Source organism: Chanodichthys erythropterus, chromosome 17 (genome assembly GCF_024489055.1).
Source record: "Chanodichthys erythropterus isolate Z2021 chromosome 17, ASM2448905v1, whole genome shotgun sequence".
NCBI lineage: Eukaryota > Metazoa > Chordata > Actinopteri > Cypriniformes > Xenocyprididae > Chanodichthys > Chanodichthys erythropterus.
The window spans coordinates 18,594,917-18,617,030 of NC_090237.1; the positions used below are offsets into that span (position 1 = coordinate 18,594,917).

Here is a 22,114-nt window from a genome sequence, read left to right on the forward strand (position 1 = left end):
CACTGGAGCAAAGGCTAAACCTGCCATACTTCACTCTCTCACACACACAGTGACAGAAAAACACTTTTTAGCATTCATTCTCCTTGTCCCTCAAACATAAAAAAACTGTTTTGCTGCCATGAGGTCTTGTACCTGCTGGATTAAAGCGTAAGTTCACCCAAAAATGAAATTTATGTCAGTAAGTACCAAGCGGCAACCTCCCCCAGTTTCTCGTGAAGCCAATACGGAAGTGACTGAAACTGCGATTCATTGACTGGCCGCTAGGGACAGAAGAGAGCAGAATCTCATTGAGTCCCATGTTAAAAAGGCCAAGTTTACAGCAGAAAAAAACATGTTTACAGTCTGGTTCAAATTGTGGTTTTGGTCTATACAGCTAATTTTGCCCTTCATGACAACTCTGAGGGGGGTGAATTTTTTTTATAACACATCCATTTAAATTATATTAAGCCTTAAAGTTTTGCATAATTAAGGGCGTGGTCACTTGAGTGACAGGTAGATTGCCGCTGCTGTCTGCGAGCAGTCATGCCACCTCAGCTAATTCCAGCCACTGAATTTGGCATCTCAGCCGTATTTGTGCTTTTTTCTCTCTTTTTTTGCATTAATAGTCGAGACTGATGTGCGTCTGTGTACATGTGCTCGCATGCGGCAGATAAACAGAACACACGTTGTTGGATCGTGGCATTAGCCAAAAGTTCCTGAGATTTACTACAATAACAATAGCAGGAGGATATAAAACTCTGCTTGGATATTATAACAAAAACTGCTGCACTATTTAGAAAATGTATACTTTGGACACAGGCTCATTTGTTTGTGAGATATATACGATCACAGACAGTTTTACAACATAAATGCTGCTCAGATTGCATTATTTCTTGAAGAACAATGATGGAGAGCAGATCATTCAGAAGAAATGTGATGCAAACAATGGATAATATATCAATATTTCATGGATTTAACGCTTTCGTGGACAAAAAGTACTGTTTTTTGTTTTGCAATGGACATTTTACCAAAGTACCACGGATTGGATTAATCTCGCGACCTCTATTTCATTATAAAGGTATGAAGTTTCATTTGATTTTTCGTGCACACCCCACACAAATTACTGGTGTTGGAGTATCTATATCTTAAAAAAAAAAATAACATAGATTGACAGTAAAGCTTTAGAACTTTCTAATGATATAACTTGTTATATTTATTATTATTTTAGATAGTATCGAAGATAGATAGCTCTTGCTAACATGGTCACGTCGAGCTAGGCGGGCGTGGTTTAAGCAACCAGTCACATGGGCTACTACGACGTCCCGCCTCTTTGTCCATTTTCAGTTATCCGGGAGTGACGTGCGGTGACGCGCTGCTAAGATGGCAGCAGCCTCATTTTCACTTCAAAAATGATCTTCAGAAATCTATGGGTGACGTCACGGACACTACGTCCATATTTTTTTTTACAGTTTATGGTAAGTACTCACCCTCATGTCATTCCAAACCTGCAAGACCAAATTAAGATATTTTTAAGGAAATCAGAGAGGTTTTTTTTATCTCCCATAGAAAGCAACGAAATTACCACATTCAAAGTCCAGAGAAGTAGTAAAGACATTGTTAAAATAGTCAATGTGGCTACAGTGGTTCAACCTTAATGTTTTGATGCGTCGCAAACAATTTTGCCTCTTCAGTCAAGTCGATGGAGTGAACGCAGCGCAGAGCTTCCATGTTCTACGTCAGAACGCCGGCTCATTATTGTCTGGCTCCTGCATCAGCGTCACACGCAGCATCAGCCAATACTGAATAACTAATTTTTTTAAATTGCCCCATATACAGTACAATAGCCAGGGTTCCCAAGATCGTTCTTCAAATAAAATAACTAATCAAAATAACACCGTCTACACCGTGACAAATATGTGATATCACAGTGAAATGATGCCAAAAACTGATGCCTTCCCACGTCCTTATACTCTACTACCTGCAAAGGCAGCATTTTTTAGCTGTCGGACACAGTCATTCACCAAAAAACTCCCCCTCCACATATTTTTCGCATTCCTTTATATGTTGCTGTAATTAAAGACACCAGCTTTCCCAGATTACCGCACTGTCTCCTTCAAGGGCCTCTATTACAAATATTACATTTATGGCAGAGGCTATAAACTCTAAGAGGTTCCACGGCTCAGCTTTTAATGGTATAACTTAAACGGCCACAAATTGATGCATTTCATAGAGATGGCACTACTGAGAATACAAGATTAGAAATGGCCCAATTTGCAGGTCTAAAAACTGCTTTTCACAGCACCGACCCATTCACCCACAGTTCAGTTCATTATGCCTTTAGCAATGAGACGGAGTTGCCTCTTGTTTCAGAAGAAATCCCAAGTGGAAACCGGAGGTCTGTGTGAAGACCTGTAGCATTCGTCAAATTTTATTAAATACAGAGCGTTTTATGGTCCACCCAACTCAACAGAGACTTTATGAAGGTGCCAATCGGTCATTTTTCAACACAATGCTGCAATCATCTTCTCCGTAGGACTTTATTCAGACCTCCGGCCAACATATTACCTCTTATGCGAAAGTCAGGCTCTGTATAAGCTTTATAAGCTGTTAATTATAAGGTGGTGATTCGGCTTTGCAATATAACATCACATTACTACACTGTGGGTGTCAGAGAAAGTTTTTAATTTGCAGAGGGTGAGGGCAAAAAGTAAATGATCTATGAAAGGCTATTTGCATAATAGCCGTGTCAATTTGGGGGTCAGTGACAGGGCCACTTTTGTGTGTCTAAAGTTGACAGACGCCCTGATGAGGTGATGGGTGAAAATTAAAGAACACACACATCAATTCTCTTCCCTTCAAACACACAATAACATTCATCAAAGACTCTGCATGCTGGATTAAGAGGAAGAAAACACAAACACACACCTTTTTAGTGTGTAGACACACACAGACAGGAGGTTTCCTTCTATCTCACAAAAGCAGAGCTTGCTGTTCACGGCCGCTGTGTGATACAGAGTCTCATCTCTGTGTTACAACAGCACTTGACACGCTCCTCGTTAATGACAGCATGAAACTGCATTCGCAACGCATTTAACTTACGCAATGTGACATTTCATACAGAAACAATATTCAGTAGGTAAAAATGTAGGGAGGGTCTTGATGCTATCCATAAAGATTTGACTGGATTGTAAAAAATTGGATATAATATTATTGGTTGGTATTATTTTTCCTACCCATGAGGCCTTGGTCATATCATCTGAAAGGTTGTTTCAAAGGAAGTGAAGGTTATTTTGATGAAAGCCTATAAAAAAGTTTTTTTTTTGTAACAATAACATGAATTAGTGAATTTGTGCACAAAGTGATATATATAAATTTAAGTAGAAAGTACGAAAATTTAATATATATGAAAGGCCATGATGTGAATAGAGAGTGTTAGGCACTTGAACTACAATATACAATATATCAAAAATAAAGCACAACCTTGAACACCTTATTAATTTCATTACATGGTTTAAAACATAATAAAAATATATAAGTAGACATTTCATATTTTAGAGAATTTCCATAGATGTAATGGTTTTTATACTGTGCAAATTGTATATTCAATCCCCTAACCCCACCCCTAAACACAACCTTGTCATCTATAAGATGTTTTCCTCATGGGGACCAAAAAAAATGTCCCCACAAGGTTAAATATTTCTGGTATTAATATCCTTGTGGGGAAATGTGGTCCCCCAAAATGCAGGGTATACCAGGACCACACGCATAAACACAAATAAATACACACACACACTTATTCTCATTCGAACATAGTGCTACTACACATACTCGAGATGGGCCAAAATCTTTTTCCTTACATGACGGCATTGACATGCTTCTCCAGACGAGGTGAGGTGCACCCGAGGATCTCCCCAGGAGAGAGAGGCCGACACTGAGGTACTAACACTTCGTAATCTGGCTTCAGCTCTGCACTGGCTGCCTGAGAAGAGAAAGAAAAGGGATGCTGAGACCAAAGAAGCAAATTTTCAACCAATAAGGTGTGTCTAATCTGAAACCACTCCACATGTTTTCACCTTTCCTGAAAAGGCAGTTCTGGGCTGAAAAAAAGGCTCCACATCCATCCCTTATATCAGTGGGTACTGAACCAGGAACCACTAATGTCAGAGGCCCAAAGGCAGGATAATATTTGTACCAAATTAAGTTTTAATGAAAAGGGCAGTCTTATCTTCTGGTTATTTTGGAGCAATTTTTTGCTGGTGAACAAACTGGACAGATTTTGGAAGCCTCAGTATTAACTTCTTTATTTATCATATTCATGCTGAATATATACTGCATATTACTGAATATCAAAGCTTCTGTAATGTATTAAATTCACTCAAATGTTTAGGGTCCATAAGATTTGGTTCAATGTTTTTGAAAGTGTCTTATGCTCACAAAAGCTGCATTTCTTTGATCGAAAATACAGAAAAAACTGTATTAGTGTGAAACTGCTTACTATTTTATTATATTTTTTAAAATATAATTTATTCCTATGATGGCAAAGCTGAATTTTCAGCATCATTACTCCAGCCTTCATTGTCACATGATCCTTCAGGCATTTTTTATTATTATGAATTTAGAAAACAGGTGTGCAACCTTTTTTTTTTATTTTTATTTTTTTTTTAAATCATGTATTTTTTCATTAATTTGATATAGAAATATTTTCTAACAAAAAATGTCTGTACTGCCACTTTTGATCGATTTAATGCACATAAATTAAAGTATAATTAAAAAAAAAATACATTTCAACACTTTTGTATATTGTCATTTTAGGGTGCGTTCACACTTTGGTTTGGTTGACCAAAAAAAACCTTTTAGTCGTGGTCCGATTAGTGTTCAGATTGGCAATTTTATCACCGAACCAAAATACATCAAACCAAAAGGCACAGGAACACATTCACAACCTGACTTGTTGGATTTTATGACGTATTGCCTATTTAGAGACGGAACTAACCGAACATCCAAAACAATGCTGTGTGCTGAGGTAAATGCACTTGTTGTTGTGTGTGTAGCCTACATATGATGGTATTTTGGCCAGCTGAGAACTTGTGAAGAGCTTATAAAATGTGTAAAGGAGTCAAAACAGCAGCGGGAATCCCTCCGTCACACACACACACAAAGGATCTGCTGCATGGAGATGCGCGTCTGATGCCTGTGATGGGCAAATTCACGACTATGACGAGAAAAAAAGATATGCGTGAGGATTCAGTCCATTTAAGGGTCTCATTTTAGGGTCTCATCCTGTTTTTGGTTCGGTTTCATGTCTTTAGTCCGTGTTGCGTTCATATATCATTCAAATCGCACCAGAGTTCATTTGGAAGCGGACCGAGACCCATCTTTTCAGCGGTCTCGGTCCGCTTGTTTGGTGCGCACCAGGGTTCGGATGGCAGCGTTCACATATGTTCAAATGAACCGCACTAACAGAGCAATCGCACCAGGGTTCGTTTTAATCGAACCAATCATGACAAGTGTGAACGCACCCTTATTCATTATATACATAAACATGAAAACCTCCTGATGCCACATTGTTTGCTTGTGGCCAGGTTATGTTGCAATATAGTCAGTGGGAACATGGTCTGTTTCTGAGACAAGTTTGCAGATCTAGCTGAGCACCGGCTCCGGAACGTGCAATGACACCTTTTCTTTGGAAAAGAGGTAGGAGAGACAAATACAATCAGAGGAAGAGTCATCCAGCACATCTCCCAACACCTACAGGCTTTCCTTTCCAACAAAAAGGAAGCAAAGAAATTGTGCCAAATAAATTAAGGCAAAAAAGCTGCAGTAATGCAACGGGGGTGGAGACATTATGGTTAAGATTTTGTTTTTGATGAGCAGAGAGATTAACAAAAACACATGCATTCGCACCCCTCTGACCCCCAGCACCCACCCAGAGCAAGAGAACGAGCCTACACACATGATACACAGGCCGTGCTATTTCCAGAAATAACATGGGTCATTTTTAGGCAGGAGGGTGAAACCGACAGCGAGAAGGAGAGGGCGAAACAGGAAAAAAAAAAAGAGGAAGGGAAGAAAATCTCACACTTATGTAAGGTGGAGTGCTGAGTGCAACATGACTTCTGATAATTCCTCCTCTTGTGCAGTTCAAAATAACTTTAACTGCATTTCACACCCACATACACAAACACACACTGTTATAGGAGCAAACACACACACACACACACGGGCAGCCGTATATACTGTCAGAGACCTTGAAGCAGGAAGGTAAGTGATAGAGAGAAAGAGACAGTAAACGAATCAGAGAATATCTTTAACCGCAGGGAATGGTTATCATTGAGTAAGAATCGGGGGGTCAAAGGTCACCTGCAAAGCAGCCACAAACTGGATGGTGCTGACGAGGGCGAGCGAATGGCCAGGAGGGAAGTTAAACCTGAGCGTGTCCAGGAAGTGGGCAGTGTCGATCTGGATGTCCACAAACACGTACAGCATCTTGATGCCCTCAGTCGAGTCTATGGGGACTGAAGACACAAACAACATTAGCATACTTCACACAACACACATTTGAATTATTATTCCATTCCATAGGTAGACTGTCTATTTTTTTCTGTAACTCTAAAAATATAAATTTGACGTTTAACCCCTTAAAACCCAAATATAGAAAAACATTTGCAACCTTTTTTTGACCTCTCAGATATTGTTTTAGGAGGCCTGATGTAGAAATTAATGATTTTTTTCAATTTTTTTACATTTTAATAAGTTTTTCGGGAAATGTTGTAATATTGGGCCTAGTTAGGAGCAGAATTTCTGGATTTGTACTCACTTTGTCTGAACAGATATATAGAGCATTACACATTCATTTGCAGGGTTGATTGCTTACTTTGCCCCATAACAGTATATATGATGAGTAATAATCACACAACAGTCATATTCTTTTATGAATAAGCATTTATTAATAAAAATACTGAAAAAAATATATATTTATAAAACTTTCCATGTGGTTTGAATGAAGTCTGTATTTTGCAGTGATAGTCCCTAAGACAGTTCTTTTCATCTGAGAAGCACAGGCGAACATGCACTTGTGTGTTTGTTTATCCATTATTGCAGTGTCTTCAGCAAACTCTCTTCGTCTTTACTTGGAAATGTGCAATCATGTCTTTGCTACATTCAATGGGGGTGGTCCGATGACATCTTGGCATTCTGAAATGGAAAAAGTAAAAAAATAAATAAGTGAATAATACATATGGGTCTTATATTGTAGTAGATAAACTGAAAGAATAGACAGGGTGGTAGACCATGTGTCGAAGGTAGAGATCTAAGTATTATCCATCAAAGTATTATAATTTCAATGCAAATGCTAATCAAAATTCAACTATACATTCAAACAATACTGTCTGGCAGGCCTATTATGCTCTCTACTCTCTATCATACTAACAGGAACACATGCATCCCCCCAGAGCACTTACAGGTTCATATTCAATACCATTCACACCTGTCCCAGAACAATGCAACAGGCATCCCCCCAAAAAAATCCAAAAAATATAAACTGCTACTTGGGCAACACTCATAAAAAAATCTTGTAGAATTACAACATGGACTTAATCTCTAAATCACATTTGATTAATGTTTTCCAAAATAACTAAATACATCTGTGTTCTAGACATTGTAATAAACACACACACAAAAAAAAAAAAATGTAAAAATTTACTTACTTGAATCTTGACAAATCCAGTCATGTAAAAAAAAAAAAGGAGATGAGCTCAACGCGAAGTTTGCAGGTAGAGTGAGTTTATGGCCAGATGACCGGACCTATAAACACTTCTTATATCCAATAGCATTGTGAGGACAAACAATAGAACCCATTAACTATGTAAATGTGGTCTTGAGAAAAAAAACAAAAAAACATTTGCAGGCCTTTTTTTTAAATTGTTGAAAGTGATGTTGTAATTCTGCAACAGTGGGCTTTACAGGGTTAACATGGTTTATGCTACGGCCATGAATGATCCCTTAAAGAGTTAGTTCACCCAAAAATGAAAATTCTATCATTAATTACTCATGTTGTTCCAAACCCGTAAGACTTTCGTTCATCTTCAGAACACAAATGAAGATATTTTAAATGAAATCTGAGCGATTTCTGTCCCTCCATTGACAGCTACGCAACTACAATTTTGATGCTTCAAGAAGTTCATAAAGAGGTCGTAAAACTAATCTATATGAATTGTAAAACTAATCTATATGAATTTTCTGAAGAGACACGATTGATTTATACGCCAAACAGATTTAACTTTATTTTAAATTTTATTCACAAATAAACAAACATTGATCAACTCGCACGTCAGTTGTGGTAAACAGAAGCTCAAGCATGTTTTTATGACGTGAGAGAACCAATGAGATTCATTCTTGTGTGTTATGCAGCACATTTGAGCTTCCGCAGGAACCAATGAGGTTTGTTCTCCCAATTTGGAATAAATCGCACAATTCATATGGATTAGTTTTGCGATATCTTTATGAACTTTTTGAAGTGTCGAAAAGGTGGTTGCGTAGCGGTCAATGAAGGGACAGAAATTGCTCAGATTTCATTACAAATATCTTTTGTGTTCTGAAAATGAACTAAAGTCTTATGGGTGAGGAACAATATGAGGGTGAGCAAATGATGGCAGAACTTTCATTTTTGGGTGAAATAGTTCTTAAAATCAAATAGTGAATTCAAGCCTTTCTGGAAAATATGCATTTATGAGTTGGGAAGCCATAATTATGATGACAGATGCATTCAAATAACTTTGCTCTGAGCAAGATGGTGATGTACCTTGTCTAAAAAAACAAAAAAAAAAAAAAAAAAAACACAGTAAGATTTTAACTCTTTTTAATTTTAATAATTAATAAAGAATGTACGTAGAATCAGGTGAGTTTTTCCTTTTTTATGTTTTGATTCTATTTTTGAAAATGTTGTAAACTGAAAAAAAAAAAAGATGTAAACTAAACTGACTACTTTCAAAATCGTAAACCAGCTTGTTTTAAAAATGTAAAACAAAAATCATTACATACTTTTGAACAAATATATAAATATAATATATAAATATAATCACTGCATCCATTGCGTTCTTTCTTGCGTGTCCCCACTCATATGTACAACAATGTGGTGTGGCATACATGTGCATCCAACTTGTAAAATATGATCTTTCCGATATCGCTTGAACGCACCAACAGACTTAAGATTTTCACCTGGCTGATAAAACTGGCACAAAAATATCTTAAAATCACCATCATAAGAAGAAGATCACAACAGGAGAACGGTTTTTGTCTGCATAATGAAAGCAAAAACAATATTGGGTCTCAATGACTGTCATTGTATGAAAGAAAAAAAAGACATTTTAAAAAAAAATCTGAGTACATAAAGAATTCACGTTTGGAACCACATGAGGTTCAGTAAATAATGACAAAATTTTCATTTTAAACTATCCCATAAAGATGCATTTGAAATCACATACTGTTAGAGTATGAGCTGCATTTGATGAACAAGTCAATTTAAGTCACCTTTAAACATATATATACAGTGCTCAGCGTAAATGAGTACACCCCCTTTGAAAAGTAACATTTTAAACAATATCTCAATGAACACAAAAACAATTTCCAAAATGTTGACAAGACTAAGTTTAATATAACATCTGTTTAATTTATAACATGAAAATAAGATTAATAATATAACTTAGATTACACGTTTTTCAGTTTTACTCAAATTAGGTTGATGCAAAAATGAGTACACCCCTCAACAAAAACTACTACATCTAGTACTTTGTATGGCCTGTCTAGATTGTTTAAAAGCAGCTTTACAGTGATAACAGGAAAATTATGTTTCGGCTGTTGTTCAGCTCAAGTCAGTTCAGTGTTGATTCAGTTCCTTTGTAAAGATCATCGATTATTAAATTAGTTAATTTCATCAATAAAGCAGTTCAACAAAAATGATGATGAAAAAAAGACTTCTCAATCTTTGGATCTGTGTAGAATGATTATTATCCGCCATGGAGGAATTGTCATTCATTGTAAACAAATTGTCAAAGAACTGCACTCACAAAATTTGTATATGTTGTAAGTGTCTTGAAAACTCAAAACTCAGATCTACGGATGACAGTAACTGAAGAAAGGAGAAACATCTCACAATTGCTATTAATGCCATTCATTTCACACCCCATTTAAAAGACAGCAGAGCTGAAAGAAGGAGGTGGGCTACAGTCTTCTTCCATCTACATTATCGTTTACTGCTGATGGTCATAATTGCTGCTCTTCTTGTAGCATTCTCTTTAAAGCCACTACTCTAATGGCCATTTCACTGCTATTAAGCAAATGCCACCTTTAGGGAGTGTTTTAAACATGGAGCCCATTTAACAATGCAAGAACAGATGACAAGACAGTAAAGCAAGTGGGAAGAGAGGAAGTAAAATTACTTTGCTCAAAGCAAGAAAATCAACAGAGGCTTCTCAGTAAGCAAACGTTGATGAGATGTCTATGAAAGAGCACATACACTGGAAAGCACTGCAGGGATAGTTCACTCAAAAATGGATTTTTGGGGGTGAACTATCCCTTTAAGTGTCATACAGTACCTGAATACATTTAAAAAGGACAATAGGGTGTATATCGAATGTCACATGACCAAACCGGAAAACTGGTCTCATTGCATCCACTTGTCAGAGAAAGTATTAACAGCAGTATGAACTGACAGCATATCTATGGTCTTTTAAGGTAATCAGCGTAAAATAATTAGTTCACATTGTTTTAGGTGTTTTATTCTATTAAATATCTAAATGTTAGTGTGAAGAAGAAAAATTAAAAAAGCTTCTAAAGAATCAATCTGCATATGCGGAGGACATCAGTTATGATCATCTTTGCTCGCTCCTTTTAAGTTATCTTGAATAAAAAAGCTAATTTTTCATGAAGCACATATAAAAGCCCTGAACTGGAAGCAATCTAATCTGTTTTACAGAAAACGGAAGTTAGATTGCGCATAACCCCTATTGGTGAACATTCAAAATTGTGCTAACACCTGACAGGGAACATGTTAAAAACATAATTATACTGTCTCTTATTAATTATTCTAAGATAGCATTACATGTATGTTCATGGGGAAGGCAATCCCAGAATGCAAAGTGAAAAGCTAAGGAAAAGATGGACGAGGTGAAAGAAATGTTGATTATAAACTTATATTTCATTCAGTACTGAAAAGGTTTGTTAAAAATGTTTGTGTGCTTTGTGCTTTTAGGCCACATTCACACTGTCAGTCTAATTCCAATTATTTGTGTTTCCAATTGGAATCTGATCTAAATTATTGAGATAACGTACTGTTTTGTATCGCAATGGACCCTTCGCTAAGCCCCGCCCTCCTTAGTTACGGTTACTACGCCTGTCAAGCTTTCGAGCCTGGCAAGTCATTTACAGTATGTATGCACCATGTGTCAGACATTTTCAAGGAGATAATTAGTCATTTTTGGCGAACAGGTGAAATATCTGAGAGAGCAAGACAAAAGGGACTGCAGTATGCATTCGAGGGATATATCCACAACATAATATGCAACCGATTCGAAAATAATTTGATCAAAATTGAAGCTAAAGCTCCTAGCGCGAGCAGCGGCCACTTCATAATCTGACCATTCAAATGGGAAACACACAATTTATTGAGGAAAAGCTTTGTTCATCCACGGCAGGTTAAGTGAAATTTGTGAAAATAACCTAATAATTATAAATCAAACAGCTTATCCATAAGTCTTGTGGAATAAACACATGACGTTAGCCTGACCACTTTGCAATGATAACATTCTCCCGCTTATAATATTAGCACGCCAGGCTAACGTTACTCTATCTTGCCTTTAATCATTTTATTTCACGTTCAGATATATGCATTATGAACAAAGAACCGTCATTATTTCCAAGCAATGATGTGCTGAGTTAGCTAGCTAGCTAACTTACCCGGACTTATTGCTTATGCATACATCAATATTACGTTACATCATTGTCATCATGATAAATAACACACAATTACTGTGCATTATTGCATTATTGTTAAGGGTAGGTTTAGGGTTGGGGAAAGTGTAGATGTTAATAAAGCCATAAACCACGTTAATATCACGCTGGAAGCACAATCTGATGGGTAACGTTAGCATTTTTCAGATTTTGCTTACGTTACCCACTGTTTCAATGGGAGGTAGTAAAATCTGACAGGGTAGCACAAATTGTCATAACACCGGCATTTCTCCACTTGGGTTTTAGGTTACGAAAAGGGAAAACAATTCCACCACCCTGTTCAAACTTTTAGGATACCGGGTATCAGGTTAACACAATCCATAAGCACAACGCTTAGCCATGTTCCCTCGCTCTAAAGCTTGACAGACCTCACGCGCCTAGTAACGGTTGCTAAACCACGATTGGCCTGTGGCGGTTTTCGGGCGTGGCTTAGCGAAGGGTCAATTGTTCAGATATGATTTGATGCTGCGTCCCAATTCGCATACTTATACATGGGTTTCATGTGACGTCACTGTATTCTATCGCCGCCATATTTGGGACCAGTCACAGCTGCGCGCCCTGTTAAAGTCTATGGTGACTTTTACGTCCTAAAAGTATGTACTGTTTTTGTAAAGAAAAAGTACATACTTTTGAGTGTGTAGTAGAAGAGTATGCAAGTTTTGGGACATACTACCTTGTCATAACTGCGTCTTTAACGGACGTTCTGTTGCTTAGTTACTCAACCTGTAACTGTTTAAACTACCCTGTCAATCATCTTGTTGTCACAGTTAAAATCCTCCACAGTGAATTAAATTAATTTTCCTACCGTTTCGGAGAGAAATGTAGTCGCACGTTGATCTGCCAGTCTTTCATGCAGAGAACTCTCCTCATCTTTGCATAATGATGCATTTAAAAGTTAATGACCAAACACATCGTTATAAAAGTTCACAATGCTGTTGCAGATGAAATATAATGTGGATAACATTTAATAAATATATTTTTGTCAGGTTAGACACTGCTTATTAATCATTCAAGCCCCTTTATCTTAACCGTCGTACCTCGCACGTCCGTCATGTTTGTAGTTTTTAAACACTTTTTATTCGAATTTGTAGTTCTAATCGAATCCTCGTCCACAGCGCAATGTGTTATGGGCAATATTAGCCGTTAGAAGTGTGCACGGATCTGCACTTCGAATTCTAACCGGAAAAAGTACACCATCCGGGTATCTTTGGAATACTCATTTCAACATACTACGATTTGGGACATACTAATTCTTTTTTCGAATACTATTTAGGACGCATAATATGCGAATTGGGACGCAGCATTGAGTGTCCCGTGTCGCTCTTTCGTTTTCCAGAATAGCTGCGTTGGTTTCTATGGCAATGATGTTGCGTTGTTAGAAACAAAAAAGTTGTAAAGTAGTTACCTATACAGAGCATCCAAATCTGATAATTATGAGTTTCCATGATGGTTAAGATGATCCCTTAGAAGGCAGCTGCCTATATAGACAATAAGCAATAAGGCAGCTAAAAAGGTTTTAGAACAGAGCTACTGAATAAACGTCAAGAACAACATTCATGGTTAGAAACTAGTAGAAGTGATGTACATGGCTGAGGACACAGAGAGAGAGAGAGAGAGAGAGAGAGAGAGAGAGAAACAGAGGTGGGAGAAAGATTTTACTGACTGTGGCAATAAAGTTTTATTCTTGCAAAGTTTTGCATTTAAGTGGGGCACTGTCAAAATGCACATATATGCAGAGCTATTTTCATACACACGAAACACACAAGTGGCAATAACCCCTTTCCACAGGTGCTAGAAAATGAAAGAAAAAGACGTGGAGGGGCCGAGGGGTTGAAGTTAAGTGGAATCGATCCATTTCTCTTATCTAATTAGCACGGCAGACTGAGAGCACTTACTCACTGCAATTACAGCTTTTGTCAATAGTCATGAATTCAGTCACCGTCTCCATCCCCTCGCCTCCTTCCCTTCTCTATTTTTTTTTAAGAACTAAAATATAAGCAGATATGATTGAGGAGATTCATAAAGATAGAAAAAAAAATGAAAGAATGCACAGATACAGGAGCATGTGTCAAGTGGCATGGACAAATACACTCAATGTGCAAAATCCCAGAGGTCTACGGCTTTGTGTGTTTATAAAATGTACAGTAATGTACTTTAAATATATATTAAAACTGTATAAATATATGCATATATACACTACCCAGCTCCCCTAAAAATGTATATATGTATGTATATGTATGTATGTATGTATGTATATATATATAAAATGAGTACACCCCACAACAAAAACTACTACATCTAGTACATTGTATGGCCTCCATGATTTTTAATGACAGCACCAAGTCTTCTAGGCATGGAATGAACAACAATTTGCAGCATCTATCTTTTTCCATTCTTCAAGAATGACCTCTTTTAGAGACTGGTTGCTGAATGGAGAGTGATGCTCAACTTCAGAATTCCCCATAGGTATTCGATTGGGTTCAGATCAGGAGTCAATGAATCACGTTCACTCTGTTCTTCTTCAGAAATCCAACAGTGGCCTTAGATGTGTGTTTAGGATCATTGTCATGTTGGAAAGGTGCACGACGACCAAGGGCACAGAGTGATGGTAGCATCTTCTCTTTCAGTATAGAGCAGTACATCTGTGAATTCATGATGCCATCAATGAAATGCAGCTCCCGGCACCAGCAGCACTCATGCAGCCCCACATAAGGACACTGCCACCACCATGTTTCACTGTAGACACCATGCATTTTTCTTTGTATTCCTCACCTTTGCGACGCCATACAGTTTTGAAGCCATCAGTTCCAAAAACATTTATCTTGGTCTCATCACTCCAGAGTATAGAGTCCCAGTAGTCTTCATCTTTGTAAGCATGGGCCCTGGCAAACTCTAGGTCTGCTTTTTTGTGCCTGGGCTTTAGGAGAGGCTTCTTTCGTGGACTGCACCCATGTATGCCATTCCTCTGCAGTGTACACCATATTGTGTCAAAGGAAATAGTCACCCCAGTTTGGCTTTCTGCTTCTTTAGATAACTGCAGTGAACTTGCAAGTCAGTTTTCTTTAACCCTTCTCATCAGAAGACGCTCCTGTCGAGGTGTTAACTTCCGCGGACGACCTGGACGTCTCTGTGAGATCGTTGCAGTTCCATCTTTTTTACATTTTTGTACCACTTTTGCTACAGTATTCTGACTGATAAGTAAAGCTTTGCTGATCTTCTTGTAGCCTTCACCTTTCTGGTGTAAAGAAATTATTTTCTTTCTCTTGTGACATTTCTCTTTCATGTGGTGCCATTGCTGACAGCATGAAATGGGAAGGGGTTTTAACACCCTTTTATAGTCAACTGTCTGCTGGACACCTGTGTAATGAATAATTAGACTAACATGTGGTTGAATTCTTGTTAAAGGATTAGTCCACTTTCAAATAAAATTTTCCTGATAAATACTCACCCCCCATGTCATCCATGATGTTAATTTCTTTCTTTCTTCAGTCGTAAAGAAATTAAGGTTTTTGATGAAAACATTCCAGGATTATTCTCCTTATAGTGGACTTCAATGGTCTCCAAACGGTTGACGGTCAAAATTACAGTTTCAGTGCAGCTTCAAAGGGCTTTAAACGATACCAGACGAGGAATAAGGGTCTTATCTAACGAAACGATCGGTCATTTTCTAAAAAAAATACAACTGTATATGCTTTATAAACACAAATGATTGCCTCGCAAGTGCTTCCGCTTTCCGTATTCTTCAAAAAGCTTACGCTGTATGTCCTTTTTTCTGTAAGCAGAATAGGGAAGGCGTAGGACATACAAAAACATACGGAAAGCAGAATGGTGCAAGGCGATCATTTGTGTTTATAAAGCATATACAGTTGTATTTTTTTTTTTTAAGCAAATGACCGATCGTTTCACTAGATAAGACCCTTATTTCTCGTCTGGTATCATTTAAAGCCCCTTGAAGCTGCACTAAAACTAATTTTGACCTTCAACCGTTTGGAAAAAAACTTAATTTCTTTTCGACTGAAGAAAGAAAGACATGAACATCTTGGATGACATGGGGGTGAGTAAACTATCAGGAAATTTTTATTCAGAAGTGAACTAATCCTTTAAATTAGACATTTGTAGTCCAAAATTTAGCTCCAGAGACTTTCAGTGGGGTGTACTCATTTTTGCATCAGCCTAATTTGAGTAAAATTGAAAATTTCGTTCTCCAAGTTATATTATTAACCTTATTTTCATGTTATAAATTAAACAGATGTTATATTAAACTTAGTCTTGTCAACATTTTGGAAATTGTTTTTGTGTTCATTGAGAAATTGCTTAAAATGTTACTTTTCAAAAGGGTGTGTACTCATTTACACTGAGCACTGTATTTCCAGAAGGCTTCGTCCCTCAGATGCAAGATTAATATTCCCTTGACTGGCTCTGGTATTTGGGAGAGGTGTGGTTGTTCAGCTGGAGATATATTGGCCCTATTGATTTAGCATTTCCTCTACTGTATGTTGTGCTGCTGACGGGCAGCGGGGGGTGAAGGAGCGGCCTCCTCTAGGCTGGCACATCCAGGCCTTTCAAAGGACACCCTTAATGCATGTTCACTATTGATCTGCTGAGTACACGTGCAGGCAGGACCATTCAAAACATCTGCTATCCCTTACACATCACGACCGGCTACCACACTGAGCTATTGAGAGCAGCTTTGCAAAGCACTTCAAGAGTAAAATCTATACATCTCCACTTCTCCTTACCACGGCCGACTGTCTCCAACCTTTGCTCTTAGAGACTCCCCTGGAGACTTCTTGGTCTCTTTCTCAATTATATTTTCAAACAAGCAGTTATCCTTCAATGAAAGACCTTGAAACATGCTCACGAGAAATCATAGGAACAGACATGAGATGTCTTTTTTAAAGAAAATTAATTTGAGGGTGTGTAATCTATAAATATATTAAAGGAATAGTTATAATACCCAATTATGAAGAATCCAAATTTAATTCTTTTTTTTTTTTCCCTTCTGTGGGACACAAAAGAAGTTCACACCGCACTTTTCCATACCAGTGTTATTTTAGTATTTTAATATATATATATATACACACCACTAAGATTTGTAATTTTTTTAAATGAAGTTTCGTCTGCTCACCAAGGCTACATTTATTTAATTAAAAAAAACAGTAAAAAAAAAAAAACAGTAATATTGTGAAATATTATGACAATTTAAAATAACTGTTTTCTATTTGAATATATTTCACAAAGTAATTTATTCCTGTGTTGGCAAAGCTGAATTTTCAGCATCATTACTCCAGTCTTCAGTGTCACATGATCCTTCAGAAATCATTCTAATATGCTGATCTGCTGCTCAAGAAACATTTAATGTGTACAATTGTACAAAATATTTGTGTACAATATTTTTTTCAGGATTATTTGATGAATAGAAAGTTCAAAAGAACAGTGTTTATTTGAAATCCAATCTTTTGTAACATTATAAATGTCTTTACTGCCACTTTTGATTGATTTAATGCATCCTTGCTGAATAAAAGTATTCATTTCTTTCATTTCTTTTCAAAAAAATAAAAATAAAAATTCTTACTGACCCCAAACTTTTGAACGGTAGTGTATAATGCTACAGAAGCTTTGTATTTCAGATAAATGCTGTTCTTTTGAACTTTCTATTCATCAAGGAATCCTGAAAAAAAAAGTACACAACTGTTTTCAACATTGAAAATAATCATAAATGTTTATTGAGCAGCAAATCAGCATATTAGAATGATTTCTGAAGGATCATGTGACACTGGAGACTGGAGTAAAGATGCTGAAAATTCAGCTTTGCATCACAGGAATAAATTACTTTGTCAAATATATTTAAGTAGTACACAGTTATTATTGTAATAATATTTCACAATATTACTGTTTTTACTGTATTTTTAATTAAATAAATGTAGCTTTGGTGAGCAGACGAAACTTATTTTAAAAACATAAAAAAATCTGGTTCCAAACTCTTGGACTGGACTGGACTGTATATATATATATATATATATATATATATATATATATATATATATATATATATATATATATATATATATATATATATATATATATATATATATATATATATATATATATATAGCTTTCATTTTAGTGTTTAATTTTAAATGTGAGTAATTTTGTTATGTGCTTTTGTAATTTTTTTTAATTTCAGTTTTAGGATTTTAGAGCTTGAAAATTAGAAACTAACTGACAAGTTTAGGTTTTTCATCTTATATTTATGTATTTCAGCTTTATTTTAATCACTGAAAACTATTTTTAGTAGTTTTAGTTAACAACAACATTTGTTATATACAATGAAGGCAAATGGTGAACAAGCTGTCAAGAATAACAAAAATGCACCAAAATAAGTATCATAAAAGTTTGCATTCCACAGTAGAAAGTAAGTCATACGGGTTTGGAAACAGGGTGAGAAAATGATGACAGAATGTTACATTTTAGGTTAACTACCCCTTTAATTCACATATGAATAATGATTGTGTGTATGTTTGTGTGTGTGTATGTGTGTGCAACTCACTGAGACAACTGTGCCCATAATGCACCATGAAGTCGGCTCCCAAAGCACGTGCAGTAAAGTCGTCCACGCAGCAGGCCCCATATGTCACATCTCCCATCACCAAAGTGTCTGCCTCTGTGAATCTGACAAACAACAAAATCAACCAATCAATGACCTTGATCACAACCCTATTGCAATTCAGATCTTCAGGCCGCAAGTAAAATGACTGGTCCACACAGCTGGCAGATCAATCACTCTCAAGCGGAAATGTCACTCAGACATCCATGTCTCCATTTAAGTGGGCTCCCGCTAGCTGTAAACTGATGCACTCTCTGCAGTCTAGAAAAAACATCTAGAATATCCTTCAGAGACAACAGAGCGCTGGACAATGATTAACATAAAACTTTCACTGATGGTCAAGCTCCACGCTAAGCTTAATAGCTATGGTTTGCTCTAAGTAGTAAAAGTAGTAAGTAACCAAAAGATTATAGATTTTAATTTTTCAAGTGGTAATCCATGAGCTATCACCATTAAGAATGCCAATAAACTGAATACTTAACACGGTGCCATAACCAATGGTGTCTAAAAAGCTGTCTGTTAGCATGTTAGCATTCCCATTCATCTCAATGGCACTTCCCCAGCTGGTGCAAAACCTCTCAGAAATGTGACCATTTACATTGGAAGCAAAAATGCTGACAAGTGTGACACAATAACAGCCAATCAAGACTAAATTTAGTTTTTATGTGGAGCAGTATTATGGACCAATGAGATCTTGCCAACATTTTCACTAACCTCAAAACAAAAAAAAATTAAAGAAATAAAAATAATCATTATTATTATTATTATTATTATTATTATTTTTACATTTATAATTTTAAATATATTCTTTTAAATATATACTTTTAACATTTATTATTTAATATTTCTAAAGAATTCTGTTCAAAAATGTAGATTTTTCACACAAATTAATTAATAGATTACGATAAATGATAAATAAACAATTATTAACAATTTTCTCTCATTTGGAAACTGCATTAAATACATAAACATGTCTGCTGGAAAATGATACAGTACATTACATGTTTTTACTGATTCTACCGTTCTTGCAATTTTTGACAAAACCTCATCTATGTCAGCAATCTAGAACATTTTACCTAGCTTACAAGTTTAAATGGTTTACAGAATTTACAACCAAGTGTCATAGAAAAGCACAAAAATAAAATGGACGTACATGATCAGAAAATGAGATATAGCACTGACCCAAAAAGGCCAGTAACCCAAAACTCTCACACTGGCCCGCATTATTAAAAATACATAGTTCTGTCATGAAACTCTAGATGGCGCAGGCTAATGGGTCCTTTAACTCAACCTGCTCGTAATCACATCGTTATCTATAGGACACAGCTGGTTGGTTCCTGCTGAATCAGTAGCCAATGGGCATGGTGCTCAACCTTCAAAATACTTTGGTAGCATTTGCCTTAGCAGCGCGTTTCAGAAACCCTCCACCTTCCCCAGCTCCACCTGTATAAATCTGCTATGGGTAATTCACATATGCTATATTGAACAGCAGCGTGTCTTAATTGTTCACAGCAGCATGTCGTGTATGTATTGGCAGTAGCAAGTCCCGTATTTGCTCTGCAGCAGCAGCTTAGCAAATCTATTCCGCCAAGACCAAACATACAACATTGTCATACCCATTACCATGCCAAACACTGAGTTTTCGTGACAGAAGTGCATATTTCAAGAGTTAAACAAGTATACTCTAAAAGTACAGATATTCAGATGCAGCTTGAGGGGAGACTTGCATTTGATGCTGCAAGTGATGCAATACCTTGTGCTGTTTGTTACCAATATGCAAGAAACAGCAGCTAAGTACAAAAACAAATTTGAATATGTAATTTAATATCACACAAAACAGTTACACGGCCAGCAAGAAATATTTAATATTTATTATTTATTAATTCACCAGTCAGTGTAAAACATTAGACTCTGAAAGCAAGAATTTAAGTGTCTGCTAAATGACTTTTTACTATGTAATTTCCAAAAATAGTGACTGGAGGACATTACTGAGCCTCCATGTCCAGTAAAGCACACTCTTAAGAAATGCTGCTACAAATTGTCCTTGACTTCCTTCCTTCACTTTGTAGGACAATGACAAGCATTCCAGTGAGGTGGATCTCTGAGGAGCTGTTTGAAGAGCCAACGATCTGTTTTTGTTTGCTTCGGCAGGGGTCGTTAAGTGTTAGCACATCTATTGACTGGCGCACTGCTGCCGTCTCTCCTCTGCGTGAAATTTAAATGCAGGATAAACATGAGACAGGAGCACATAAATTATGAGTGAGAAAAACGAGAGAGAATGAATATGCGAGGAGAAGAGAGGAGGAAAAAGAGAGTAGAGGCTGTTGTATGGGAAGCTGGCTGTCTGGAAGCAGACATATTTAGGACAGGTATTATTAATAGAACACAGGCACATTTTTTGTCTTTTTTACACACACACACACACTAGCACTTCTAAACCCCTCCACCTGATTCACCTTCTAACCTCTCATTCAGACTGAGCTCTTTAAAGTGGCCAATACAACACCATGGTGCATAGTAAAGTCTGTACTGATTGTTATGTCTGGACTGTTCACTGGAATTTTTTCTACTTCCTGTCCGGGTCTTGTCCCTCATCTATGTAGTCGTTTACCTCAATTGCGAGCCAAGCACCCCACCTGAAATCAACTTTTTTGCCCATTGCCAAGTAACTGCTTGGTGGGTGAATCTCTCTCTCTCTAACCATTTCCTGGTTATATTTCACCAAAAAGGGTCAACTGAAAATTATTTCAGGATAGATGTAGCATTTGAATAGATATTAGACTTACATTTATTCTATGTGATCCTACGGTCCCTGAGTGCCTGTTCTTGCACCACTGTAGTTGAGCACATGATCAACCAAAAACCGAGAAAAAAACATTTATGTGGATTTATAGGCTAATACATATCAAATTAAATAAAGTGAAAAGAAAAAAAAAACTCTTTGGTGGTCTTACCCTCCGAAAACACCCCCTTCTTCACAAATCACATAAGTTACATTTTTTTTGCAATCAAATTTGGCCAAAAGGCAATGGGTTTTGCAGCACTGATTAAACAATTATTATTATTTTTTTTTTTATGCAATAGGTTTAACTGAAATACATGAATCTAAAGAGAATCACCACTGAGATAATGGAATTACAAACAAATAAAAACAAAAAATGCATTATGGTAATTAGAACTAATTTCTAGGTGCTTAAGTGCTTTATTGTTTATTGTCAGTCATATCAATATTATATATATATATATATATATATATATATATATATATATATATATATATATATATATATATATATATATATATATATATATATATATATATATATGTGTCCTCCACAATTATTGGCACCCTTAGTAAATATGAGCAAAGGCAGCTGTGAAAATAAATCTGCATTGTTTATCTTTTTGATCTTTCATAAAAAAAAAAAAAAAAAAAAAAAAATCAAAATTCTAACCTTTCATTTAAGAAAAACAATTGATTGTTTTTTTCATTATGAAATAAATGTTTTTCTGTAGTTCATG

General features: G+C 36.4%; 1 protein-coding gene across 2 annotated transcripts in view; it reads right to left on the reverse strand.

Moving 5' to 3' along the window:
- Nucleotides 1-22,114, reverse strand: part of dph1 (diphthamide biosynthesis 1) — a 122,733-nt gene that overhangs the window by 33,289 nt on the left and 67,330 nt on the right. For both annotated transcript variants that reach the window (XM_067365110.1, XM_067365109.1), the window contains exons 4-6: nucleotides 18,536-18,657; nucleotides 6,340-6,494; nucleotides 3,837-3,958 (exon numbers count right to left, since the gene is read on the reverse strand). In XM_067365110.1, the coding sequence (XP_067221211.1) occupies nucleotides 3,837-3,958; nucleotides 6,340-6,494; nucleotides 18,536-18,657 (399 nt within the window). The remainder of the gene's footprint in view (nucleotides 1-3,836; nucleotides 3,959-6,339; nucleotides 6,495-18,535; nucleotides 18,658-22,114) is intronic.